The following is a 26466-nucleotide window of genomic DNA, read 5'->3' as shown; positions in this document are numbered from 1 at the left end:
AAGTCACTCTGACTGTCTGCATGTAATAATGCTATCATATAGCTCATTTGGGTGTGAGCAGGTTCATTAGTTAATACTTGATATTGCTGTAAAGTGCAAAATGTTTTGCGAGTGCTTCGTATTGTTATTTAAAAAGAAATAAACAGGAAACGTCAGTCAGGTAATGTCATCACTGAGACATTAGATCCCTCAATGACAGTGGTAGACACACAATGACAAGGAGTGACAGAGGCTCGAAAAACGGCATTCTTTATGGTTAGAAACGTGCAAAACCGGGGCTTTTTCACAGGTCTTACACAACGCAGGACATTAGCCACTGCATCTCCTGATGGCTCATTCCTCCTTTAGGCGCATGAAGCATCTCTATGAAATACTGAGGTCAACAGACAAGACAGATCCCCATCAGGATTTTTTACACGATAATTAAGCTGATTGCCGATCTCCGGGTTACTTTTCCTCCGAGCCGAATGCTTGTAGGAGCTGGAGTCTGAGAGCACACCCCGACAATCCTCACGGAAATTTTTGGCGTGCGGCTCAGCACCACCTCGGCCGCTCTCATTTTGATGCGGCCGCCCTACAGCGCACCCCTAAAGGCGTAAACAGGCTCGTTCAGCCCATCATAATTTAAACTCCACTTTCAGCATCTCTCTCTTGGGTCCTGCTGACACAGTTTACGGATCTAATCCTAATAGGGATTCCCCGGGAAGGGAGCGGGCCTGCCAGCAACCTCTGCGGGCAGGGCCTGTGGGGGCCTGGCGCGGGGCCTGGGCCAGCTCTGAGCATCTGGCCCTGCGGCGATTAAAGATCCTCCTCAGGGCGCGCCGGAGCGCGCTCCTTCAAAGCGCCGCTTCCTGCCGACTCTTCAGGGAGTTTGGTGGCAGCCTGAGAGCGGCGCAAAACCAAGAAACTGGCTGTGCTGGGAGGACCTGGAAATGAAAGACGCATTAGGAAACGCCGTTCTTCGCCCAGGACAAGTATCGTGCCTTGCCAGAGACCCAAAAAAGGAGAGTCAGAGACCCCGAAAAAGACAGTCAGCTTGACTCGACCCCTGCACGCGGCTGCTCACGCTGCACTGAACCCCACTGCCGTCGCGCTCCCACACAAACCCCGCCTCGCCTCACAGCCACGCCTCTTTCCCACACTCCGGATGGCCCCGCTATAGCTTCACTCGCTGCTCCGTGCCCAACTCCAGCATGGCGACACGCGCCTCACCAGCTTGCCCTGCCCTTTTTCAAAATGGGAGCTTGAGTTCAGCGGGCGGGGCTGCCCGTAGAGGCTGGGAAGGCTTCCTGCCCTCCTCTCCCTGGAGCAGCATGGTGGTGCCGGGCGCTGCCGCCCCGCCCCGGTGCGGTCATGTGCCGCGCGTTGCCGGGCACTGCGGAGGCGCTGCAGGGACGGGGCGGCCGCGGGGCGCAGTGAGAGCGGAGCTGCACCTGGACCGGAGCTGCACCGGCACCGGGACCGGGATGAGCTGCGCGGCTCTGCTCTGGGGCACGATTCTGCTTGCCTGCAGCTGCGGCCCGGGGCCCCCCAGGGTCGGTGCTGCTCCGCTCCTGGCGGCTACCTACGTGCTGGACGATGCCAACGGGCTGGGCAGGGAGTTCGACGGGATCGGGGCTGTCAGCGGCGGCGGGGTGAGCGGCTCCTCCGGGGCTGCCGTGCTGGTACCCTCTTCAGCGCGGCAAGGGGCTCCTGGGCTGGGCATCTCGTCAGGGGGAGCGTGTGGTGGCTTCGGTGGGGCCTGGGCCGGCGGTGTCGCGGAGGGGAGCCCTGAGGACTGGCGGGGTGTGGGGACACCCACACGGCAGGAGCGGGGCTCGGCGCGGGAGGCCTGGGGGCTCTGAGGGGAGCGGTGCGGGCAGTGGTCCGGCTGCGGGGGAGATGGAGCCGGGCTCCGCTCTGCGCCAGCCCTCCGGCCGCCTGCGCGGGGGCTTTTCAGGGTGCCCAGGGCCAGCCGGGTCTTGGGTGCTGGTGGAGGAGAGCTAAGCCAGGGTGGATTTTTAGGTAGAGGGTCTTAGTTTTACACTGCCCTGTGTTTTAAAATGCTGGACGAGCCGCAGCCGCTTGTCGTCTTTCGTGTGGTCCAGGCATCAGAGCCGTGAGATTCCCGGAACTTTTACCCCCTCTTCGACCTGCTGAGATGCTTTCTTTAGCCTCCTGCCTGTGTCCCCTGCGAGCTCCCCTTGCTTTGGCGTATGGTGAGCAGGGAGAGTTGAGCAGAGCAGATGTCCTGCTGGGAGAGAGCTGCCTTTTGCTTGTCATAAAAGCCGTATGATCTCTTTGTTTCTCTGTTCTTTGGACTCTGTTGGCAGTAAATTCCAGATAACTGGAGTAGAAGGAAGTTGCAACCTGTGAAACCAGAAATGCACAGCTGAAGGTTTAGAGACAAGTTATGTCGGGGCTTAGCTGGGTTCCTGGTGCTATAATTAGTTTTGTAGGCTTATTAACTCTGTGAAAGGCATAGACTGAAAAGCTGGCATGTACTTACACGTTTGAAAGTTGTGTTTCCACATTTTCACGTTTTCTTTCCATTTTAGGCCACATCTAGACTCCTGGTGAACTACCAAGAACCGTATCGCTCCCAGATTTTAGATTACCTGTTCAAGGTAGAGTTGGTTTCACTGCTACAATGTTTAATTTCATGCAGAATTTCTTATTGTGTAATATTGGAACTCCTATAGTATATTCAATGCTGCTGAAATGAGACAAAATCCCATCTTGTCAAGCATCTGTTTTAATGTTGATTGTTATCAGAACCCTAAATTTTTGGTGTTTTGTTCAGGAGTTTGTTCAGGAGACTTTCTTCATATTGTTGTGAAAATTCCTTTTGTGTTTTCACAATGTGAATGTGTTTGAAAATGTGTTTTCAAAAATGTGTTTAACCATATATTGGATCATCTGTGTGGGCTAAATCATAAGTCTTTTCTGTGGCTAAGATGGGGGGTTTAGTTGTTCGTAGTGATTGAAAGCAAGGGGTTCTTAGAGACAGTTTGGATTTTTTTGGAGTACAGATAGATTAACATAGCATAAAAATGACGGTGCAGACTGCAGGTTTTTAACAGCAAATCTATTCCAAACTAGTCTCAAGAACAACTTCAGTGGCTTTAGAAGGTATAGGAAGTTCATTGGTTTGTAAGCTGTGTTAGTTAGCAAGTGTAACCTGTGGAGTTACCCAACTTAATATATGGTAAGATTATGGCAATGGACATTAATAGCTTGTTTTGCTTTTGGCACTGTAAATTACTCTGCTGGAAGAGGATGTCATGTCACTTTCAAGTAATGCAATCCAGATGGCTGGAGGGGAATAATTTACCATGCAGTTTAAAGAATTAATTTTCAATGGTAGAGTAAGGTGTAATATGTGCCTGAGGAATCAAAGCTGGTTTTTTGAGACTAAAGCTGTGTGTTACTAATATGAATGTTCTGATTAGGCATGTGGTAAAAGAAAATCTAGACAGATCATGATTTTCAAAGAATTTTTGATGTGCTCTTTTACCAAAACCTCTTAAACCATCATGTCTGGGAGGGGTGTACCTTGCCTCTGTATCCTTGTCTTTTAGAGTCAATTTTCATGATGGGAATGGGAGAACAAATGTGTTAGAAGTTTAAAACAAAAAATGTCAAAAAGAGGAATGGTAAATTGGAAATACTTGTTTTGCTGTAAAAAGCAAACAAAAATCCCAACTTGTAAGTCAAAAGACATGTCATCTATGCAGCAATTTTTTAAAATCAAATTGCATTCTTATGTCTTAAAACGTTTTTTTAGATACCAAAATTATACTTGGGTCATTCCATGCAGGAGGCCAGCTTATTAGTGGTTATTAAAATAATGATTAATTGTAAGTTCTGACTTGAGCAACTCTTAAGCCACTAATGGCTAGAAGAACATCTTGGCGGTAGAATCACTTGTATGAGCTTAAATTTTGTATTTGGCTTCACCAGTCAGATGCCAGGGGAGGGGTATAGTGGAATAGCCAATTGTTTTCCAGTGATGAGTTTTTTCCTCTCTTGCCTGTTTGTAGTTTCCAGATTATTCCTGATCTGTTATGTATGCTCTTTCACATAAACGGTGTAACACTTTACAAAAATGAATAAAAAATACCAACTTCAACAAATTGATTTTAAAAGGAAACAAGTTTGACTTCTAATATCCTTAAAATACTGCTGTGTTCCTCATATATTCTGTTCTGCTTTCATAGTACTTTGGTATTTTCTTGAGCATAGCCTATTTAAAATTTGCATGGTTGTGGGGAAGTGTTGTTAATGGTGCAAGAGTCAATGAAATTGTTGTAAGATGAGTGTACTATTTATCCTGGTGGATTTTCTTTTGAAAAGCAGAAATTTATATAATCTCTCATTACATTTATAATGGGTGTTTATAAAAGTAAAACAATTGCAATTTCAGCATGCTCAAAATTGTACACTTCTCTTATTCTTCTTGTTAACAGCAGGATTCTATCTGTTCTTCTGTCTCTTTTTTCCACAGCCAAATTTTGGTGCTTCTTTACATATTCTCAAGGTAGAGATTGGAGGTGATGCCCAGTCAACAGGTATGGATTTTGCATGAGCAGCATTTAACTGCTCATTTCAGTGATGCTGTAGGTAAGGTGTGCTGCACATGGAGCTGAGGCATGGAGATAGCTGAACTGAGTTGCAATAAACCATAATGCCTTGTACAAGAGAGATTTACACCAACATTCTGGAAGCAGTTCTCACTATCATATGGTTAATAGGTTGCATTCTAAAGCAAATGAGTTCTTTTTTTTCCCCCTACCATAGTAGGTTTCTGAGCATTTCTCACACATGAGTTTTGCAATACCAGCTACTTGGTCTTAAAAGCATGAAATGCAAAGGCATCTGATCAGAAGCAGTTACATTTCTTTTGTTTAATTAGCTGCAACATTTCACTGAAGTGGCATTGGCTGGCAGTAGGCAGTATTTTTTTTCTTCCAGGGAAGGGTTGCAAATGAAATGTCTTGATGTAATTTGCCTAGCCTACCTACTATATTTACATACAGGAGAAACTATTTAGTAACTGGTTGTGACTAAAAGCTGAGGAGCAGAGACTGCAGCTTGGGTTTTTTTAAAATTTTTTTTTTTTTGTGTGTCTTTTTCTCAAAGTAAATCTGGCCACATCAGGAACAGACTTAAAACCAGACACAGTTAATAAATAGAAAGCATAGAATCTGATTTTGTGTTGTTACATATGTGTATATATATATATATATATATATCAGTGTATGTATACTTGTATGTGTATATATATATATATATACACATTTTTTTCCCTGTAATGTCTATGTTTTATATAATTAGATACTGTTTTTTGTTCTTGTGTTTACTTCACAAAAATTGACATGATGAAAAGTACTGTACTGGGTTTAAGAGCTTGGCCATGAATTGCTGGGTGGGGGTAGTGAAGTTGTCTTCAGGCATGCACAGACCTCTTCAAACACTGCTGGCTAAGGAGAGTGTCACATACTTGTGTGATGGTTTCCAGTTTTGAAAAGGAGAACAATAAGATACATATATCTCAGTGCACTAGACTGCAGCTCTTCTTCTGGCCTCACAGGTGTGATCAGGAGTTCATTTGAAAAATGTGATACAGAGCCTAAATTTGGAATCTAATTGTTTCATGTCCCTGACAAACTTACGTATAGCCAAGTGTTGGTAAGGTAAAAAAATGAATCCTATTTTCTGTAATGAAATGTGCTGTTTCAGCAGGCTTCATTTAAAACAAAATCTCATTAGAAGAGCTCTCTGCATACAATTTAACATCAGTTGCATAATTGTTGCAGTCATGTACGCAAGTTGCAACTTGACTTTTGTGTGTAAGGACTTCCCATGCAACACTGGTTCTTTTGCGCCTTTCTAGTTTGTTTACCTTTGCCTGAGGAAATTCAGCACATAGCATTCAATTCCAAAAAAATTTTCCTGCACTTACAGAACACTGTGAAAGTTGTAAACTACATATTTTACTGTAAAAATAAAAAAAACACACACCCTCTTTCCTGTAATTGAAAAAATTCATGGTAGTTCTGTCTTTTCTCTCCCTGGATTTGCCTTGTGCGGAAGAAACAAACTATAACCTTCTTTTATTTGTTTTTTGGTTTAGAGATAACTTGCTTGTATAATGATTTCTTTTCCTCTTAATCTTAATGCTGTAACATTCATAGTGGTTGTTAATATCAAGATATGAGACAATAGCAAATAGAAATTTAGTGTTATCATAGCTAGAGATAGAAAATGCGTAATAGCTAACCACATCTGATGTTAAAAGCCAGCAAAAACCCTTCAAAATAAAAATATTAAAATTATCCTAAGTTAATATGCTAAGAATGAAGGGTATTGCATTTATGTCCCACTATTCCCTTGGCTTTGAAATACATACCAAGGAACTTGTGAACCATGTTGGAGATATGTGCTTGCATACTATGTTAATGAGCAGTGCAGAAAACTTCATGATGTGTAACAGCTTATGACACAGAAGATAATTGTGAGCTACCTGTCTCTTTCCTTCCTAGACGGTACTGAACCCTCCCATATGCACTATGAAAATGATGAGAACTACTTCCGGGGCTATGAATGGTGGCTGATGAAAGAAGCTAAAAAGAGAAACCCCCAAATTAAACTGATTGGTAAATTATTTTGAGCTTTTAGATTTAAATGGCTTTTTATTCCCCTGACTAAATTACCTATCTGTCCCTTAATTAACATTTTAGTCGGGAGATGTTTTGATTTTGCAGTAGACAAAGTAGAATCTCTAATATTTGTTCAGCTTGTCTTGATGCTTACCGTGTTTTACCCTGTTACAATAGTACAACATCCTGACAAGAAGTATAACAAATATCTAATAATTTGTTTGTATTAAGTAACTAAAGCTTTTAGTGTATTGCAGCAATGAACATGATTGATTTATCATGAGAGATGAATTCCCAAATAGTTGAGTAAAAAAAATTGGGAGGGATAAAGTAAAGTTACCGCAAGTATAAATGTGTAAATCTTTCACAGACTGTATTTGATTAAATGTTCTTATTACAAACCAATCAAACACTTCCTCTTTACTGTAGTGATTCTGGTCTTCTGGTTTATCCTGCATCTGTAGTTGAGTTGTAAGAGGAGTTTCCTTACTTCCTGTTTTAATTGTGAGTTGTGTGTGTGCTGTGACAATGCAAGTGTGGAACCTTAGGTTGTTTTTTTGTATTTTGGAAATACAAAATGTATTTCACATGAAACAAGGTAAGAAATCTCTCGGTTAAAAGATGTCTAATTTCCCCACCTTTCAGTGGGCTTTACCATATCCAGCCATGAAGCAAGGCTTGGTGCAGGATTTGCCAGTCAGGTTCTGTTAAGCTTACCATTTATGACTAATTGTAATTATTAATAATATCCCTCTTCCCTCACATCAACTTCTCAACAAAGGAAGGATGATTTACTTTTGAATTAGCCTATGGTATCATATACAAGTTGGCTGGACATGTAGCAGCATCTGGTTAGATTAATTTGTTTTTCTTACTTACTGCAAGATCCAGGGAGCAGCTGAGACTTGGAAATGCTTTTTCATGATCCTAATCTTCCTTCCTCTCTTATGATCAGATCATCATGTCTTCTTTGGGAGATAAACAATTTTTCATGTTCTGGATTTACCCTTTGTCTTTAGCTTTGTAAATTTTTATCTTAAAATCTTTGGATTTTTAAACCTGTTAGAGCTAGTACCATAAAATTGACAGATTATATGCTGTCAGTTGTTCCCTAATAACAAATGTTTCCTAGCTCAGAAAACAAAAGTAGCTATTAATTACTTGATCATAATTTGTATTAGACCATACTCTGCAGTTAGATAAGTTACATTTCATTGTCTTCACTGGAACCAAGCAAGTTTCAAGTGCCTATCTGTTCCTTAATTTTAGGTAGAGAAAATTACAGCTTGCTCTTGAAGCTTTTTGAATGATGTAGACCAACCACTTACCTTATTCATTTGGTTTTCTTCTCTCTTTCCAGGATTACCTTGGGCATTTCCAGGATGGATAGGGAAGGGGGAAAATTGGCCCTATGACTATCCAGATATCACTGCTTACTATATTGTTTCTTGGATATTAGGAGCAAAACAGTATCATGATTTGGACATTGATTATATTGGGGTCAGTAAAGCAAAATCTCCTGTATATTTTGTGTGTATTTTATCTATCTTCACTCCTAAAATCTTGGTCTTACCTCTCTTTATTGATGATTGGAGGAAGAGGAGGAGGATGGCAACAGAATTTTTTTTTTTTTTTGTAATTGCAGTGTTGGCTTGTACTGTTGCTAGGGGAAAGGCAGTAGTTGTGTTAGTTTACAGTCTTCCTGAAATTATGGCTGTTAAAGCAGAGCAAGGGTCGAATGGTTCCTACCTTCCCAGTTTTAAAACAAAGTTACCAAAGAATTTGAGAGTTCTTTTACCTTTTCTACCTTGTTTGTTCTGCTTGTGTTTCAGCAGTTATCAGATGACAAAAACATCAGTTAACACAGTTTGAAAGTCAGCTAACATGACTTAACATAAAACATGGTTGTTATTTTGCAGAGGAGCAATCTTTTACAACTTTTTCCATTATTACCTGCATTATTTATAGTAGATAGAAGTGCGTATTTTACAGTACAACTACTTTGTTGTCCTATAGTGCATTATATGGAAGTAGTGAATGAATGTCTGAGAAAATAAATTTGAGATGAGATAGAGAAGCAGACAATCTGAAAAAACCCTTCAAGTTCACTATTTGAGCAAGAAAGTGTGTCTAGGATTCCTCTAAAATCAATCCTGTACTTACTGGACACTTATTTTTGACTCTTAAATGTCTTGATATGAGAAGTTTAGCTTCAGAAAAGCTGAAAATCACTTCAGCAGTCCAGAACAAAGCTTCAAAAACTGTGGTTCCTATCCCTCAGAAGTCCGACCTTTCTGCTGCAGTGTGGGAAGGTGTTTCTCACTAATACCTCCTCAGGAATGTATCCCCCTTGAGGTTGCTAGCTTATTTCAGTTAGATCAGTCTTGCACTGTGGGTAACATAGTGATACTTCAGCAGTTCAGCTGTGGGGAAAGGGAGAGCAATTGCTGTTACATTTTTCCCTGCCCTATGTTCTTTTAGTAGAAAGTAAGTTCTGCACTTCATGTATTTGAGTAATGTTGACTTTGGTGTTGTTACTTCACAGTGATTAGCCTTAAAAATTTTCTCCTTGTAAGAAAAGGGAATTTTGGCTTATCCAGATATTGTCTCATTTCTTTGTGGATCTGAAAATAAATCTGAAATACAGGGAATCAGTGAGAGGTCTGTGAAGGCTCAGAAGCTATCAAAACAATTTCAATGCTATTATGGTTGTATATGGTTAGCCTTTACCACTCTTTCTGCTGTAAGTATATGTTCTGTATCACTATTTGCTTTATGATGAGATGAGCCTTTCCTTAAGTAATGTTTTGATTGGCTGATTTCTGAAGTTTCATGTTAGCATTTATAGAAAGATATAGAAATATCAAAATCGATATTACTTACCCTATCTATAGGAAAGTGCTTGTACCTCACCGGGTAATCTAAACCTTTACTGGTGCATGTGAGTCACAGTGTTCATGCTGTGGTTGGAAAAGAAAGCAACAAGATTTCTGCCTATGTCTTTTTGGTAGAAAGGAAGACCAGTGTTCCTGCTTTTGAATTTTGAGCTGTGTTTTGTTTAAGCTCTCTTTCCATAAAAGATGAAAATTTCGAAATTAGTTAATTTTCTATCTGTTTACTTAAAATATGCTGTATCTCTTTTGTGTTCAAGCTTGGATGTAGTCCTGTGTAAATTAGAAAGAACAGTTATCTTTATCGATTTGTTCAGTGTGTGAGTTACTCTCGCTCTCTTACAACCCCATGTATTGCAACAGGGGCCCATTCATTAGGCCACGCCTTGAAGCCACAATGAATTTCTCAATGATTTCTAGCAAACCATAGGGCCATTGGTAATGTAACACTGCTGCCATTGTAGAGCTCAAGCAGCTCTAGCATTTTTGTCAGCGAGAAGGAAATCAGGGGACCATAGAGAAAGATTAACAAGCACCTACTATGAACTTTCATAAAGAATTTTCCCCAGAAAAGCTGATAACAAAACCAACCAGTACTTCCCTCTAGCACACGGAAACCGTAGAGTTGATTAATGGATTCTATAATCTTACAGATATATATATATAAATGAAATCTTTAATTCTCCATTGACATATCCTGATTTTTCTAAATGGATTTTACTTTCTCTTTATAGATATGGAATGAAAGGGCATTTAATAGCAAATACATTAAGGTATGTACTATTTTCTTATTTCTGTGGAGTGCTTGTCCTGCTGTGTGCAAACAATTAGCATTTCTGAATTTACGTAGGAAAGGGACCTTAATTCTGCAACTATATCACTTACTGAACTCTGTTTCTTGTGGTTGCATGCATGGAAAGATAACATGTTCCGATATTTAGATTGTTTATTTTGTGTATCTGAAACTGTTATTTTGGATTATTATTTTGGGCACGTCAGTGTATGCTAAATGCTAGGACTTCTAAATGTTAGTGGAAGCTTTAATGAAAGCTAGTTGATGCTACTATCATACAAACTCAAATCATCTTTATACTGGCTTGGATATAGCTAGAAGCTAGAAGATCTAGAATTGCTGGAAATTCTGTCGCTAAGTTCTGTGATTACAGTGCCCTTAAATATTGTTATTAAACCACAGTAAAGGCTCTGTGTTTTTAACTTTGCAAAATTCAGTACCTTTTGTTTGAAAAAGCTGTAGGGACACAGTATTTCACATAACCAACCTTGAGATAGCTCTAATATTTTTCACTACTGAATGTTCCTGCAGCCCCCCAGCCCTGCTTTGAAAACTCTTCTGTTTGTTACATTGTCTTGCAGTGAAATCTTAAGCAAAAGCTTCTGCTTTGTTCCTTTCCTTGTTGTTGCTTTGAGGCTAATACACAATGGGTGATCTTTAAATCCTACCTTTCTATATCTCACAGAATCATAGAATGGCTTGATTTGGTTTGGTTTGAAAAGGACCATAAAGATCATCCAGTTCCAATCCTCCTGCCATGGTCAGAGACACCTTCCACTAGACCATGTTGCTCAAAACCTCATCCAGCCTGGCCTTGAACACTTCCAGGGATGGAGCATTCCCATCCATTCCCCCTTGTCCTATCACTACATGCTTTTGTAAAAAGTTCATCTCCATCTTTTCCTGTAGGCTCCATTCAGGTACTGGAAGGCAGCAATTAAGTCACCCCAAAACCATCTCTTCTTCAGGCTGAACAATCCCAAATCTGTGTCATGTCACCATCATCTGCTTGTCTTGGCTTCCTCAGTGGAGAAAAAGAATATGAACAAACTGTTGAGTCTAGGGGCAACATTCTACTTTATAGCTTTTTGAATACTGTTGAATTGGGACTGAGCATTTGGCTTCTAGAGCTGAATATTTAGTTTAAAATTTGACCTTAAATTCACACAAATATTTAATGAAAAGTTTTCATTAAACATCTCTTTTACCATTTATTCTCTTACAGTGTCACTTGGCACCACTTCTCTCATCAGCACAATAGTTCTGTTTGCACTCTGCCATTTCACAAGAGGTCAATATACTGAAATGTACTGCTACACACCAAACAGTTTTTGTGATTCCTGTTAAGTTCATAACAGATAAGCTCTTAGTTATCTGGCTAAATTTTTAGTTGTGAGATGTTATTCTAGATACTTCATCCACTGAGATGCTAGTTATGTTTCTTAATAATGTAAAAAAAAAAGAAGAAAGAAATGGAGGTTCTAATACTTCTAAATTCTTCAAGAAGACCCTGTTCTTTTATTTATATGAATACTGGGTGTGAGAGAGCTATTCTGCATATGTTATTGTGGCGTGCATTTTGGGTGCATGCAGTTCTGTGCCCTTGGTACTTCCCTTTCAGCATGGAAATTGTGCAGCCATTCATTTTGTTCTTCTGAGCTGTCTCTGTGGTTAGGCAATTTTTCTGAGTATCTAGGTAGCTACAATGCTTTAAATTACAAGGACCTTTTAATATTATGAATTTTTCTTTTGGTAGACTTTTTGTTTCAAAGGTTTCAAACAGCTGAACAGAACTTCATTGCCACTTTTCTTAGTAAGTTTTATGTCTTAATTAGTTTTAGATCTAGATTGTCATCAACACTTAGACTTTGATTTCTGTCCTTATTTGATTACATGAAAAATGGAAATACTCCCTATTTATCTTCACATTGCCAGAGGGCTATTACAAGAAATTATTTAAGGGTCCATGCCTACTGATCTTTGAATCAAATTGAAAAATCTTATATGCATGCATGCATACACACAGTTCATCATTCTTTAAAATTGAAAAAAGCATTGGGTTTTTCCCAGATGCAGCTATATGTGCAAGCTGCTGAAAATATGTTTTTTAATTTTTCTCATTTTTTAAAAAAATTTCTGGTTTGAGTTTTTAGATAGTACCAGCCCTCTATAAGGCTGAGTATGTTTTGTGTGGATATATTTTATCTAAGAAGTTCCATGAACAAATGTGAGCTGTTTATCATCTTTAACAGTGAAATAGTAAAGACAAACTGTAAAGACAGGAATTCTTTTCTACTGACATGTTTGAATTCAAAGTTGGTTGCCTCCAGTTTTGTTGTAAATATGCAATTCTATGTTTATTCATTGCTTTCCTTGAAAGTCAGTGAAACATGAGAACCATTAGTGGGTAAACTTAAACACTTAAAACATCAAGTTTTTTTTGGTTTTTTTTTTGTTCAGTGAAATAGGCAGTGAAAAAAATGTTTTGGCGCTCTTCATTTGAACAGGACTGGTGTTTGGCAGAGATTCCTGTTCTTGTAAAAAGCTGCATGGATAGGTCTTTTCTATTTTAAAACTTCAATCCCTGTTTTTTCAATATACTTTTTTTGGGATCAGGTTAACTTTTGCTTCTGATCACTTAGGGAGGTATGTCCACTTTATAATTCAGCCAGCTCTCATTTTTAGATTAGCTTAACATGACTGACTTTATGATAAATCCATTACTTTTGTGTAAGGAATTACATACATGCCAGGGAGTCAGTATGCTGAGACTGTCCAAGTGGAGTATATGTGTGCACATGTGGTGTCAAAAGTTATCCAAGTGCTGAGAATCTCATTTTTGTGTAATGACTATCTCAGTCAATGAGAACACTTCAGTTTAAAAAAATACTTTCCATTAACTTTTTCTTAGTTGCCACCATAGCTCTTGTTTGAGATGTGAGAACTTTTCTTATCCATCCTGGTCTGTAAACAGAGTCTTTCACTGACTCCTTCCAAAGTTCTTGTTTTCAGTCTGAAATTTCATGTTGCCTCATTGATGAAGGCTGTATTTTAAGTGGTGTTATCTGTTACTAAGGTGCTTCGACATTATTTGGACAGACTGGGTCTATGGAACGTTGGCATCATCGCTGCGGATGGAAATTGGGACATCTCAAAAGAGATGATAGCTGATCCCTATCTTAATGATGCTATTGAGGTAGTCGGGTAAGTGTGGGAGAAGGGAGACATTTTAAACATTGCTGTTGCTTCCTATTTATAAGTCTCCATCTCCAGTTTCAAGAGTCATATATTCTTATTTCATACTTCCTAGCTGTTTCCATTTTTTCCATCATTTTGTCCAGTGGTGATGGATTATTCTTTCTTGTCTTTCTCCTTTCAGTTTAGTACATGTGTAAGCTGACCTTGTCACTCTTCCATCATTTCTTTAAAGTGTCCATTTAGGAGCTGTGTTTTAGGCTTCTTAGCATTAGCAGGTGACAGGAAACTTCTAACTAATCTGCATGTGCATGTTCCAAGTCAGAAAAACCTTAGGATTGAATTCTTGGTCTGCAACTGGTTTTCATTTCGGTTGAACTTGAACTTTCAGAGTGGAACTTACCGCCGTGGGCTTTTCTGTGGCTGCAGCTGAGATTTTTCTGGTCAGAGCTAGAAGAGCTAAAGCTAGAAGTTTCTTTTTCTTGCTTGTATCTGATAACAGATAATATTACAAATGCATGCACTGACAGTAACGTAGAAGTAACATCAAGCACCCAAAGTTTGTAAACTAATACAGCCTATCTCAATTTTGGCAGCTGCGAATGCCTTCTGTTGGTGTTTCAGCGAATGTCAACTCAACTGTTTGCCTTCACTCTTGTTCCATAATACACTTTATTACTTGATTTTGGCAATTTATTCTGCTGGTCTTGTTCTCTTTCTAATCTCTGGTTTCTCAAAATTATACATAGTTTTTAAAAAATTTCATGTTCCCAGTGGAAATGTTGTGTACAGATACAAATTGTTCACTTGTGTTACATTTGTTAACTTGTTTATCTCTGTTGTTAACCTTACTGCGATAAGAACATTCTTGTGGTCACTCGCGTACTGTTTATCCTCTGTATGTAAGGAAGCATGATATGCTCATCATAGTTTATATGAATGCGTGGTTCAAAGGTTATAGCAGGTCAGTTCAGCAGGGATTCTATAAAGAAACTGCTTTTGTATTTGTTGAGCTTGTAAACACTAATCAACTGAAAGTGGCTGCCTGAGAAATGCCAATTATAGTGTCAGTACTGAGTAACTCATTTGGTTTAAAAAAGACTTAAAAAAAACTTTCTTAGGTTAGGCAAGACTTGCAGTTCAGCAGGTGCATTAGGAAATGTTTTAGTAATGATTTCCAAGACAGTACAGCTTGAAGAATGACTGTGTACAGTTCTTGTTTCTTTAGGAACTTGGCAGAATCAAGGATAGAAGTACTTGTTTATGTTTGTGTCTTTAGAACCACAGACATGTTTTAGTTGTTGTTTAAAATGTAAGTTCTTTTTGTCAGAGGTTTTTCTTCAATGTCATACAGATCTTTCCTCAACTCCCCCTCCACCACTGATCACAAAAAAATGAACAGTTAGGTTTTTTCTGTGCAGTGGTTTTGTTATCTATCAAGAAATTAGGGTTACTACAAAATGAGAACAACATGTTTCTCAATCAATGCTGACTTTAAGGTACTACCTACTCCAGAGAGTTCTGCTGACCTAGTGAAAGATAATAGTATTTAGATGTCTGTCCTTCAAATGCTCAGGTTCAGAAAGTTCATAAACATCTTGTAGTTTAGCCATCAGCCCTGTAACATCTAAGTGGCTAATCTGCAAATAGAGTATACTGCATGAAATGTGATATGCTTTGTCTTAATCTGTACTTTCGTGTCTGTAAGAACAAAATGTTTTTAATTTTTCCTTTTCTTATGTATTTTGGAATTCAGTATGGTAGAAGAAGGTATCCTTTGAAGTCACTTTGTATTTGACAATCTTGTATGTATTGTTTGCTGTAACAGTTGTCCAAGTTGCAAAAACCTGAACTGAAGCATAGTATTTTTTCAGCTAGTGCTGAGGAAGATGCTGCCTTTCCAAATATAAAGTTTTGACAATTTGAAAACCAATTTTTTTATTTGTTCCTTCTCTCTGTTCTTTGCTCTCCTTTTTTTTTCCAAGCTGTTGAGGTACACATTGGATAAGCATGGTCTGGAGCAGGTGAGGATCATAGCCAGCGATAGACTGTGGGAGCCCATTTCCTTTGTCATGATGATTGACTCTGAGCTCCACGGAGTGGTCGATGTGATTGGGTAGGGGGTTCTCTCTGTTCTTCTTTCTTGGTGGTTTGTTTATAGTTTGTCTTCATCTTATTTATAACTAACACAGCCAAAGCTTTACCTCTCTGTACTCTTACCTGCAAGGAAAGGATTGATACTGTAAAACTTTCTTACTAACCCACATCAAATCACACAGCTCTTGTCCCAGTAACAGCCTCAACTTTTCATTAAATCAGGAGTCTTCTATCATGTTGAAGATTCGTGTTGGGAGTGGTTGCGTTTTTGAGGGATTGAAGGTTTTTTGGACAGCACTGTTTATTCTGAGAGTTTTGGTTCCTCTAACTGGTATGCAAAAAGTGCTTTAGCTTTACAACTTAGTACATGGCCTTGTAATTTCCACTGGTTTGTTACTGAAATGTTTGTTATGCAGAAATGAATTTGGGCTGTGATTCTTCTTTGAGTTTCAGTGGTTTGATTCTTAGTTCCCATTTTGCTTTGATGACAAATTTGTATTTGGAAAAGATGCAACCAGCTGACTTGTTTTACTAGTTCTGGGTTTTGTCATAATAATATTTTACTAGTAGACTAAATTTGAGATTGACTACTGACTTATTGGCTGAATGAAAATGTGTATACAAAACATTCATTAACTTTTCTTTTTACAGTTGCTCTAAACTTTAATGACTAGGTGCCATAAACTTGCCTGACCCAATCACATGCTTAAAATGTGTCAGTTCCTTGCTTCAATTTGAGTCTTTTCCATTCATCTTTATATATCTGATCCATAGGAGGTGTAGAAATGAATGCTTTTTCTGCAAATACAGGTAGGCAGTCAGTATCATCAACCTTTGCAATCAGTCTCTCCCCTCATTCTGAACATGAACAGTATCTTGACAGCTTTTCATAGGTGGAGTCTTGGATCATGTCTGGATGAAACTCAGTGGTTTTTACACTGTCTAAATAAGCTGTATTTGCTTAACTCTTCATAAGTCTAAGTTTTACATCCCTACTCTGATTCAATCTTAACATGGAAATTATTACACTCTCTTGTGTATTTCAGCTTTTATTGGGATATTGGCATTTAAACACATTTTCAGGAGCGTAGAAAGACAAATTATTCCTACTTTGCTTTGTTTTTGAAAGCTGTGCACTTTATGCCATTACAAAAACATTTTGCTTGGTACTAAGGCAATACCTAGGTTTCCAAGCCAAAGGGGAAATACACAGTAAACCATACAGGAGAGCAAAATGTTGCTAAAATCCCAATTATCTGTCACATTTCCATTAGTGAAGCTATGTATGAAGGACTGCAGCACTGGGAAATGGCTCATTGTCCACTAGAGGGAAAATACTGGGAAAAAGCCCAACAGCCAGCCTAGAAAAACTGGCATTTCTTGTATTCCTGCCACAAATGTATCAATTGATCAAGTTTGCAGGCTAATAGTAAAGGAAATAGTTTTATTTTAGTGTATGTATTAAGTGTGTTCAATAAATGTGCTAAGTGAGGAGAATCACAATCCTGTTTTCTGCAAGTGGTTTGAAAGGTTTTATTTCAGTCAGCAAACCTTGCACTGCATTTGGTGGGTCAGTGTCTTGATTGAGTATAATCAAAGTCTCCATTTGGTGAAAGGATCTGTCCTCATATTAAGGAAGATCTTGAAAAGAAAATTAACTCTCATTATATGTTTCAAGTATTATCAGTTTATACCTTTGTAATTTCTCTAGTCCAACTAGCATGTTTTTTTGAAACCTGAGTTTATTAATAAAGATGTACAAAATCAGTCAAGTTCATGTTTTGTTCTAAGACATTCATGCAGCTAAATTCTTAGCATAATGCCTAGTGCTATATCATACTGTTGATTTTACATTATTTATGGTTTTGTTTAAGATAGTATGAGTTAACATATATTTTGTCTATTCAGCACATTATGGTAATGACCATCATTAGCTAATTTTCAGGACAGAGATTTGCTTTAGCAAGCTGTGAAAATTGCATTGTATCTGTAATACAATCTAAGTTTATCTATGTGCTATCATGTAGCAGAAGAAATAATCTACTGATGTAAATACAATAAGCTCTAGAATGTTACAGCTCCCCCTTGTTCAATTTTCTTGTATTCCACTTTTGGTATTCCAAAGAAATTTTATTTTTCGTTTTCAGTTTGAAGGAAGTGAATCATTACTACTATATGTACTTCCAAAATTTGACTTTCTCTTTGTACTAAATGCTCTTTCTTTTCAAAATATTGTGTAGGGCTCACTATCCTGGGACAAAAACAGTGCAAAATGCTATATTAACTGGGAAGAAACTGTGGTCGTCAGAAGATTACAGTACTTTCAATGATGATGTTGGTGCAGGATGCTGGGCTCGGATCCTGAACCAAAACTACGTGAATGGAAACATGACCTCGTAAGTGTTGGGCACTGTTGCACGCTTTCACAACTCGAAGTGTAGCAATTATTTAAAGTACTGTATAACACATCCATCTGCTCTGGTGAGAAAACAGCTAAACTGAAAGTGACCCCAATGTGGTCTGAATTCAAATATAGTAAGATAGGAAGTCTGCTGTTCTGACCTCTTTCTGAGGTAGAAGTTCCACAAGTTTCAATGTATTCTTGTTCCTCAGCACTCAGTAGTTTATGCAGTTAATTTTAGATGCCTTTGAGACTGGTGATAATTATTAAAAAGAGAATGTTCTTGAGAAGAGCTAAAAACATTGGAGGAAAATAACAATAAAAGTAATTTATTGTATTTTTCTTAAGGTCTTTATCAGATTGTATATCTTCAGTTAAACAGAGAATTACAGATGTAGTTATCTAGTTTTTCCATACAACTTCTTCCTCAGAATCAATTCTTAAACATGCTGTAGTGTTTTGATAAATTTACTGTTTTCTGCACATTTTCTTTCCAAACTGAAAACTAAAAAAATGTTCTCTCTACTGTGAAATTACATAACTTAGTTTTAGAAAAGAATAGAAATACAGTTCATTTCTGGTGCAACAAATGGTAATCTGAAAGAAAGGGTTTGATTAAAGAAAAGGTAGGCATCAAGACGTAAGCAAAATTGCTCAAATCTTTCAGATTCTTTATAACTTCATTCTGGAAAAATAAAGAGAAATCTTCTAGTCTGTTGCTTCAAGTGGAGTGCTGGAAAAATTACTGATACTTGTAAAGGGAAATTTTTTTAGTCACCTGGTTTCTACAGATATTTTATCTTCTCTGCAAGCTGAAATTTTTGAACAGATGAGTATTTCTTGCTTGAATTCCTGATCATTCTGCTTCCTTCTTAATCCTCATATACTTTAATGTCTTTATTTGGGGTCCTTCTTTTCCCATTGCTTTTCTATTTTTCCAAGTCCTTTCAAATTATATATGCCCCGTTTCTTTCGCAGCCTGACAGCTAGGCATATTTAGAAATTATTGTAGAATATTTCCAAATCCAGGTGTCCAACAGTGAAGTTGTCTTGGCTTCTATACTGAAAACAAAATCTTTCTGACGAAAGGCAGCTTATCTTTCTGCTAAGTTTATTTCCTTTGAAGTTGAATTTCCTACTTTTCTTTCTAAGTTTGAAATCAACAGAACAAGTTTGATGTGAGCAAGCTGAGTTTACAGTTCAAGAGCTGTTTATTTTATGATCACGTTTTTGTAGAATTCCAGGATCTCTTCTGTGTGTATGTATAGTGTGATAAGTCTGTGGCAGTGACTTTAGAATGAGGCCTTTGTACTCACCTGTACACAATAGCAAAACAGATTGACAGCTTTTGCCTTCTGCTTAACTGCTCTGTTAAGCTATATTTCCATATTTAAGGCCCAGAGGTCTTAAGTTTAAAGTCTTTGCAAAATATTTTCAGTGAAGCTCAAATGAAAGTGTGTGAAGTGATTATCCTTGTCAGGATAGAACAACAACTCCTTGAGGATGGCTGGTTAAAGTTGTTTTCTGTTTGTTACTTACATGGATAAAGATAAGATCTTTTTTTAGTGATGGTACTTAACTGCTTCCCTAAAAAACTCCACCCAAAACAGCTACCACCATGCACAGAAATAACCAAGCAATCACAGAGACCTGAACTGAACAACACCCAGCAAAAAGCTGTAGACTTTGCTCACAAACTTTTTTCCCATCAGGATAGGAAAAAATCCCAAACAAATGGAGTCTTTACCCTCAATACATGTTTATTTTAATGTACAACTTTTTGTGGTGTTACATTCAGAGAATTTGCCACCAGTTTTGGAAGAAGTTCTCAACATTGGAAGCTGAATTTGCTTTATTTTCCTCTCCTGTGGGTTTTCTTTTTCCTTTTAGCTAGACAGATATTCCTTCCACCCCCCAAATTATTTTCATTGTATGCTGGAAAAAAAAGGAGAAATGGATTCTTGTATTAAGTTAATTTAATACTGTCTATATGAATGAAGAAAATATTTTTCTTCTAGAACAATCGCATGGAATTTGGTGGCCAGTTATTATGAGGAGTTGCCCTTTGGTCGATGTGGATTAATGACAGCACAGGAGCCATGGAGTGGCCACTATAAAGTTGAATCTCCTATCTGGATTACAGGTGAAAACTTTGCAGTTATAAGTTGGTGATCTGACACCGAACATCACTGTACTTTCCAAGGCCTTTATTTATTTAGTGGTTTTATGTGTATTAGTTTTTGTACCAAATTGAGGTAGATTTCTGGAAAGTTTTGTGAATACATTAAAAAAGAAGAAAATAATGTATTTTCAATAAAAAGCGGAAAGATATAATAGTAAGGGAAATATTTATACTTGATGTTTAGCTGTATCAAAAATGAAAAAGCTACTGCCTTTATAGTTGCTACTATTAAAATATTTAAATCTGGAGTGCCCATAAAGGTTAATGTGCTTTCTTGTTTCCTTTCCCTTTTTTATTTTTAATCTTTGAGTGTCAATCAATTCCATTTGGTACTTCTCAATTTGCAAAAATGGAACAAAGAACCTCTGTATTCTTTTCCTGCTTGACATTCTTGGCTTGGGTAAATCACCATTTCCTTGAGCTTGGGGAAAGGGAAGCATGTTCACGTGGTGTCTGTGGCCACACGGATTCACTGGCTACTCTGTAGTCCTGTGATATTTTACTGCCTTTGCCACAGTTCTGTAGAGCAACTATGCAGTGCCATGAAGGAGGAACCAGACAAATGCTTTAATTTTTGTTCTTCTTCTAGTTACTTATAAATGTAAAAGCATTAAAGGAAAAATGGCTGGGTTTCTCATGTACAGAACAGCTGAGCAGTTGTTCCTGTGTCCATATTGCTCAGGATTTTCATGATCTGGGTCATATTCTTGGATAGTTTTGCTTACTTTCTAAAAATCGTACTTATTTAGTTATTTCTCATGGAGTTGCCCATCTGTGCTTTTGCTGCCCTAAATGTTTCCTTTATTTTAAGATAAAAAAAAAGGGAAAATCTAAACTGTGATGAATATTCAAATTGAATGGACATGATTACCTTATATAGTTTGTACTTAATGACTGAATAATTATATTTACTATAATTTTAACTGTTTTGTCTGCCACAGTGTTGATATTTTTAATTTTGCTGTAGTATAATTCTTTAATCTTTCCTCTTATATAGGTAAATGTTGTTTTGGAAGTTCTATTACTTTCTTCCCCAAATCAGGTTTCAGTTTTGTCAGCATGTATAAGAAAGAAATTTAATTAAGCCTACAAATGGTACCATTTTTATTAAGTCTTAATTATTGTATTCTGATTTTTGTCTCAGCACACACCACACAATTTACTCAACCAGGCTGGTCATACTTGCAAGTGGATGGACACTTAGAAGGAGGTGGCAGCTTTGTAGCTCTGACAGATGGCCTAGGGAACCTTACCATCATAATTGAAACTATGGTATGTTCATCAGCAATTCCAGTGGACTAGAAAAGTAACAGGAAATGTTTTATTATGAAGAACCTGTCTTGATCTATGTTATTCAGTATCTGTGAATGTTCTTTGATACTTGTAGCTTTATTAATGAGTTCACTAGAGGTCATTTTTTCTATCTGAACTTCAAATGCCTAGTTGAGACTTCCTGGAGGCCAATATATATGCCATCTTTATCTTTTGTTACACATTATCTTTAATTGGATGACACCCTGGGAGGAAGTTATATCATGTGCTTTCTTAAAATCTGTATTCGTAATAAAATTATTAAACTACTGTAATTGCAGCTATTAAGATAACAGAGAAACAAATTATTGCTCTTATAATTTCAATTCTATGCTGTTGGTTTTTCATGAATTTTGCCATTTGTTGCATTCTAGTAATGTGTGTCTCTTCTGTTACATTTATTTTTTTTTTTCAGAGTCATAATCACTCTAAATGTATCAGGCCTCCATTGCCAAATTTCAACGTCATACCTCAGAGAGCAACTTTCTACCTCAGAGGGTCATTTGTAAGTAGACCTTGAATACATTTGATCAGCCTTGTAAAATGAATTGTCATTCTTAATCAAATACAGACAAGTCAGTATCACAGGTTAGCAAGAAATTAACAGTCTTCAGTATTGGAGGCTGTTTCATGCCTGGTGAAGTTTTAAGTATTCTGTTTCGGTTTTACCATGAGATGAAATGTCATAACTGAAATTGTAGAATTGCTGCCTCCCAGTCTAATCATCTGTATATTGAAGAAGAAATTTTACAGGAGAGAAATGCAACTGAATTTTTCTTTAGAATTTATTCCAAGTCTGGGTGCTCTGACATGCTGACATAGTTTGTTGGGCCAGCACACCCATGATCTTTTTAGTTATCTGTTCATTTTCAGAATAGCTGTAGTTGATTTTATACTGCAGATTTTGTTGTCACATCCTGTGAAGAGATATTTGAGAATCTCCCAGTTGTTGATTTGTTTATTTTCTTTTTTAATCTTGCTAAAGTAATTTCCCTCTAATGTTTTCACAGTATAAACTAGAGGGAGTCATTGTTAGTTGATTCGGATGATTCCTTCTCAGAAGCTGACATTTACTTATTTGGATTTGATTTTTATTTTTTGGCATCAGTAATGTCCTTTAGGAGGAGATAATTTGGATAATACTTTTGGCAGCAAAATAGTTTACTGAGGAAAAGTAGTTGAGTGTCAATTTGGATACACAGCTCCCTTTTGGGGAAGTATCAGATGGCTTATCCAAACCAAGCTCTAGGTCTCTTGCTTTGTTGTTGATGTTGGTAATTGAAAAGAAATTATGGGGGTTATATATGGTTGATAGAGTATTGCAGAAGGATGGAGAAAAAGCAAAATAATTTGCTCAAAAATTAAAATCATAGAACTAGCAACTAGACTGAAGGCCACATGAAAGTGAAACCAGTGGGATATTTCAGTCCAATTACTTCTTGGAGGAGAGCTTGTATCCAAGGTGTATTGTTGGTGAAATAGAAGCTAAAGATTGTGTCTGTGTTTGCAGTGCTTTCTGTCTTTGTAAGCAACATTAGGGCATGTTGGGACAATGCTTTATTAATGAATAATGTATAAAAATGTAAGGCATATGTAATGATTAGCTGAATAGAGTTGTGGCCTCTAATGTGACCAACGATCAACAGCTTTGAAATAACAAAAATTAGACACTTATAGAGGACTGGTGTTTTTCAAGTTGAATATTCAAGGTTGTTTATTTTGCTGTTGTTGTGTTTTAAACTGTATGGTGTGTTCCATTGTAGTATATGGTGGAAACCCTTCAAGTGTGGCACTCTAGACTTGATTTTGAATCTGGACACTCCAGTCTTTTCCAGAAACTCCGTCCTGTAAAGGTAAGTTGGTAGTTTTGATTACAGTCCCTCTGCAGTTTCAGATGTGTCTTACCTCTCTGGTGAAAGTCCTCAAATTTCACACTTAAGCTGCATGTTTAGGGCATGTTTTAATGCTGTTTGAGTGCAGTTTTACTGGCTATATACAAGATTACCTGGAGGTAATAAAGAATTTGGGGAAAATGAGTTCTGAAAATAGCCCAGAGATATTTAAATGCTGTGGCAAGAAGATGGGATTTTTACCTTAAATCAGAACTTCAGAGGATCTTCTTTACTTCTGGAACTTGGGTATTTTGTCATTTAGTGGGTAACCTTTGCAGCTTGAGCTTTCTTCAATTCCAGGTATGGAAGGGAAGATTTACTTTAGATCTAAATGTGGATGAAGTCTACACTTTAACCACACTCAAGACAGGACGGAAATACAGTTGCCCAGAGCCGCCTCCTCCTCAGCCCTTTCCTTCAAATTACAAAGATGATTTCAATATACGTAAGCCAAAATTCTCTTATCCAAAAACTTAATTCGCACGCAGATATAATTGTAACATAGGAAGATAGTAAGTTATGTTATTTGAATCCTCTACATGATGTAGCCTGAAGATCTATTTTGTTTTTGTTTATTTATATCTGTTTTTCCAACAACTTATACCTGTATGACTGTACACCTTATGTCGCTGTTTGACAGAAAATGATTCACATGAACACAGCTCAATGCGTGATAGGAAAAAGAGAGCGATTTATTCAGTGATTCCAGTATTTATAGATTCTCCACAACGACCAGAGATTGGATAGTTAGGTTACCACCTTCCCAACCACACTGGTCATGAGAAACAGCCATCAAAGACATTTCTTTAATGGAATGTGTAAGCATCTATGTTTATAGTTACTTTCCTGGGAAAATGGCTAGAAACTATGAAAACAAGATCAGAAGGCTTAATTCTTACAGCGACAACCTTACACTTGCAATGAAGTGTATTTAATGTAATATCTTATGTGGTGTTCATGTGTTTGCAAAACCAGTGCTTAAAAACTTCCATTTTGGGGATTGGTTTGATATAGCAAGTCAGAAATCTGGAGAAAATTTTCAGGGGAAATTTTTGAGAACAAGTACACTAAAGAAAAGTAATGTTTTAGAGTTGATGTGTATTTTATTTTCTGAACAGGTAATCCACCTTTCAGTGAAGCCCCAAATTTTGCAGATCAGACAGGTGTATTTGAATACTTTGTAAATGCTTCTGACCCTGGAGATCATGTGTTCACACTCCGCCAGGTGGTGGTTCAGCGGCCCATCACTTGGGTTTCTGATGCAGACCAGACCATCAGTGTCATAGGAAATTTTAAGTGGTATGTAAATACTATTTTGTAGCAGCATTTGGGGAAATGTCTTCCTCACCAGTGTGAGTAATGACCAGTTAATCTGTCTCAAGTCCCATTTCTCTTGGACAGAGGGCTTTTGCTTTTGCCTCCAGATTCTCTGTAGTCATGTAGGAATGATGATTCAAGTACTTCTAAAAGTCATTGAGCCCTGCTCAGGGCCAAAGGTCAACTGTGTCTGTCTAAATGACTCTTAAAGGATGGAGAATCCACCACATTTCTTGGTTGCTTAGCCTAATGCTGCAGTGTCTTAGAACGTTTTTTTTCCTTATGTACTGCTGGGCATATTTGTTCAAGCTAATTTTTTACACTAATGGATCTGAGTTGGCATACTAGAAACACCAATGTGTGCCCTGAGTTTATTTCTTAAACTGGACTAAGAAAAGGATTAATTTTGAATTACATAATTTAGAGTTATTTGTTAGCAGTTTGATCAGTCTCATAACTTTCAGACTATTTAGTTGATAATTCAGATGTATTTGTTGCAGACTGCCATCTTCTGAGCAGTTCCTAGAATTGTATGGATTTGATGCCAATGCTACTTCAAACTTTTATTTCTGGGTGAACGTAACTGGTTTACTCTTTTGATGAAAGTATGGTTACAGTTGCAATTCTTTCTAGGAGATAAAAAATTGCTAGGCACTACAATGATGGTAATTCAGAACCAAGCATCATATTTTAGAATAATGTTTATTTAAAATTAATAAGCATTTGGGAAAGAGCCTGTTAACTAATTATGCTTTTAATAGTAGTAATAATCTTCATACTTAAAGCTTTCTCTTCTGCTTAGAAGCCTAGCCTAAATTGTTTTGATATGTTCTTTAGAATAGCCATTCTGTCAGGTTTTTTTCACTTTAATTAGATCATTGATCTGGCAAATGCTTTTTTAGAACATGTTTCACACTTCTAATTTCAGGCCTGGAGTCATGATTGAATCACTTTGGTCCAAAACCTGGAAAAATAACACCCTCTTGTACTTGGAGGTTGTTCTTCAGTTATCAGATGTTTTCTTTTGCAACCCTCTGTTAAGAAAAATCTCACATTCCCCCTATAATCAACTATCCCTCATTGAGTAAATCATACTCAGTGATTCCTATAACAGCTACATAGGACATATGCTAAAATTACTGTACTGAGATTCCTAAAAACTTCCTATTATTTTATTTTAGTTCTGTTTCTTTGAGTCTTCATCTTGATTTCAAAACCAAGCTTGCTTCCTGAATATTCAGTTTATAATTCAAGTTTTACTGGTCTGTAACTTTTCATAATGCTAGTCCTCAATTTCAGGCCCTTAAGCTTGTTTGCTTCATCCTCAGTTTAAGACTCAACTTGTCCCTGGCAGATATTTTCAACAATGAGCACCTGCTACTGAAATTCCGAGCCAATCTTGCGTTAGATTTCTCTGTGAGATGGTACTTCAGTTGTCAATGGCACTTTATTGTGGTTCAGTTTCAGGATTGTTTAGTTGGTTTTAGTTTTAATTTTAAACTTGTGAATGTGAAAGCTTTTTACTCTCTTATCCTAGATTTGTTAGTGTTTTTCTCTGATGGTTTTATTGAACCTAGGTATATTCTGAAAGCATTACTATGTAATTATTTCTGTATTGCTTTGAGTCTCTTTATAATGGTTTAAGGAAAATGTGGGGGGTCTCTTTTTTGATAAATGGGGAGGCAAGAAAGGAATCCTGTTTGTGTAATGGCTATATTCAAGAATATGGAGCATTACATTAGAATT

The 26466-nt window shown here is 37.5% G+C and overlaps 1 protein-coding gene across 2 annotated transcripts in view; it reads left to right on the top strand.

The window, feature by feature from the left end:
• The first annotated feature begins 1144 nt into the window (after positions 1 to 1144).
• GALC (galactosylceramidase) overlaps positions 1145 to 26466 on the top strand; it is a 31991-nt gene continuing 6669 nt past the window's right edge. Inside the window, exons 1-14 of one of the 2 annotated variants that reach the window (XM_015631141.3) lie at positions 1145 to 1634; positions 2538 to 2606; positions 4487 to 4550; positions 6525 to 6638; positions 8002 to 8141; positions 10267 to 10305; positions 15506 to 15636; positions 17858 to 18013; positions 20037 to 20161; positions 21345 to 21472; positions 21927 to 22016; positions 23275 to 23364; positions 23704 to 23848; positions 24522 to 24702. In XM_015631141.3, coding sequence (XP_015486627.1) covers positions 1194 to 1634; positions 2538 to 2606; positions 4487 to 4550; positions 6525 to 6638; positions 8002 to 8141; positions 10267 to 10305; positions 15506 to 15636; positions 17858 to 18013; positions 20037 to 20161; positions 21345 to 21472; positions 21927 to 22016; positions 23275 to 23364; positions 23704 to 23848; positions 24522 to 24702 — 1913 coding nt within the window. In that variant the 5' untranslated portion in view covers positions 1145 to 1193. Of the gene's footprint in view, positions 1635 to 2537; positions 2607 to 4486; positions 4551 to 6524; positions 6639 to 8001; positions 8142 to 10266; positions 10306 to 13401; positions 13530 to 15505; positions 15637 to 17857; positions 18014 to 20036; positions 20162 to 21344; positions 21473 to 21926; positions 22017 to 23274; positions 23365 to 23703; positions 23849 to 24521; positions 24703 to 26466 lie in introns of both variants that reach the window. The other variant, XM_015631142.3, reaches the window with a different exon arrangement.

The sequence above is a fragment of the Parus major genome, chromosome 5 (assembly GCF_001522545.3).
Source record: "Parus major isolate Abel chromosome 5, Parus_major1.1, whole genome shotgun sequence".
Lineage (NCBI taxonomy): Eukaryota > Metazoa > Chordata > Aves > Passeriformes > Paridae > Parus > Parus major.
Note: the sequence above shows the minus strand (reverse complement) of the source record. Positions and strands in the feature narration are given on the sequence as shown.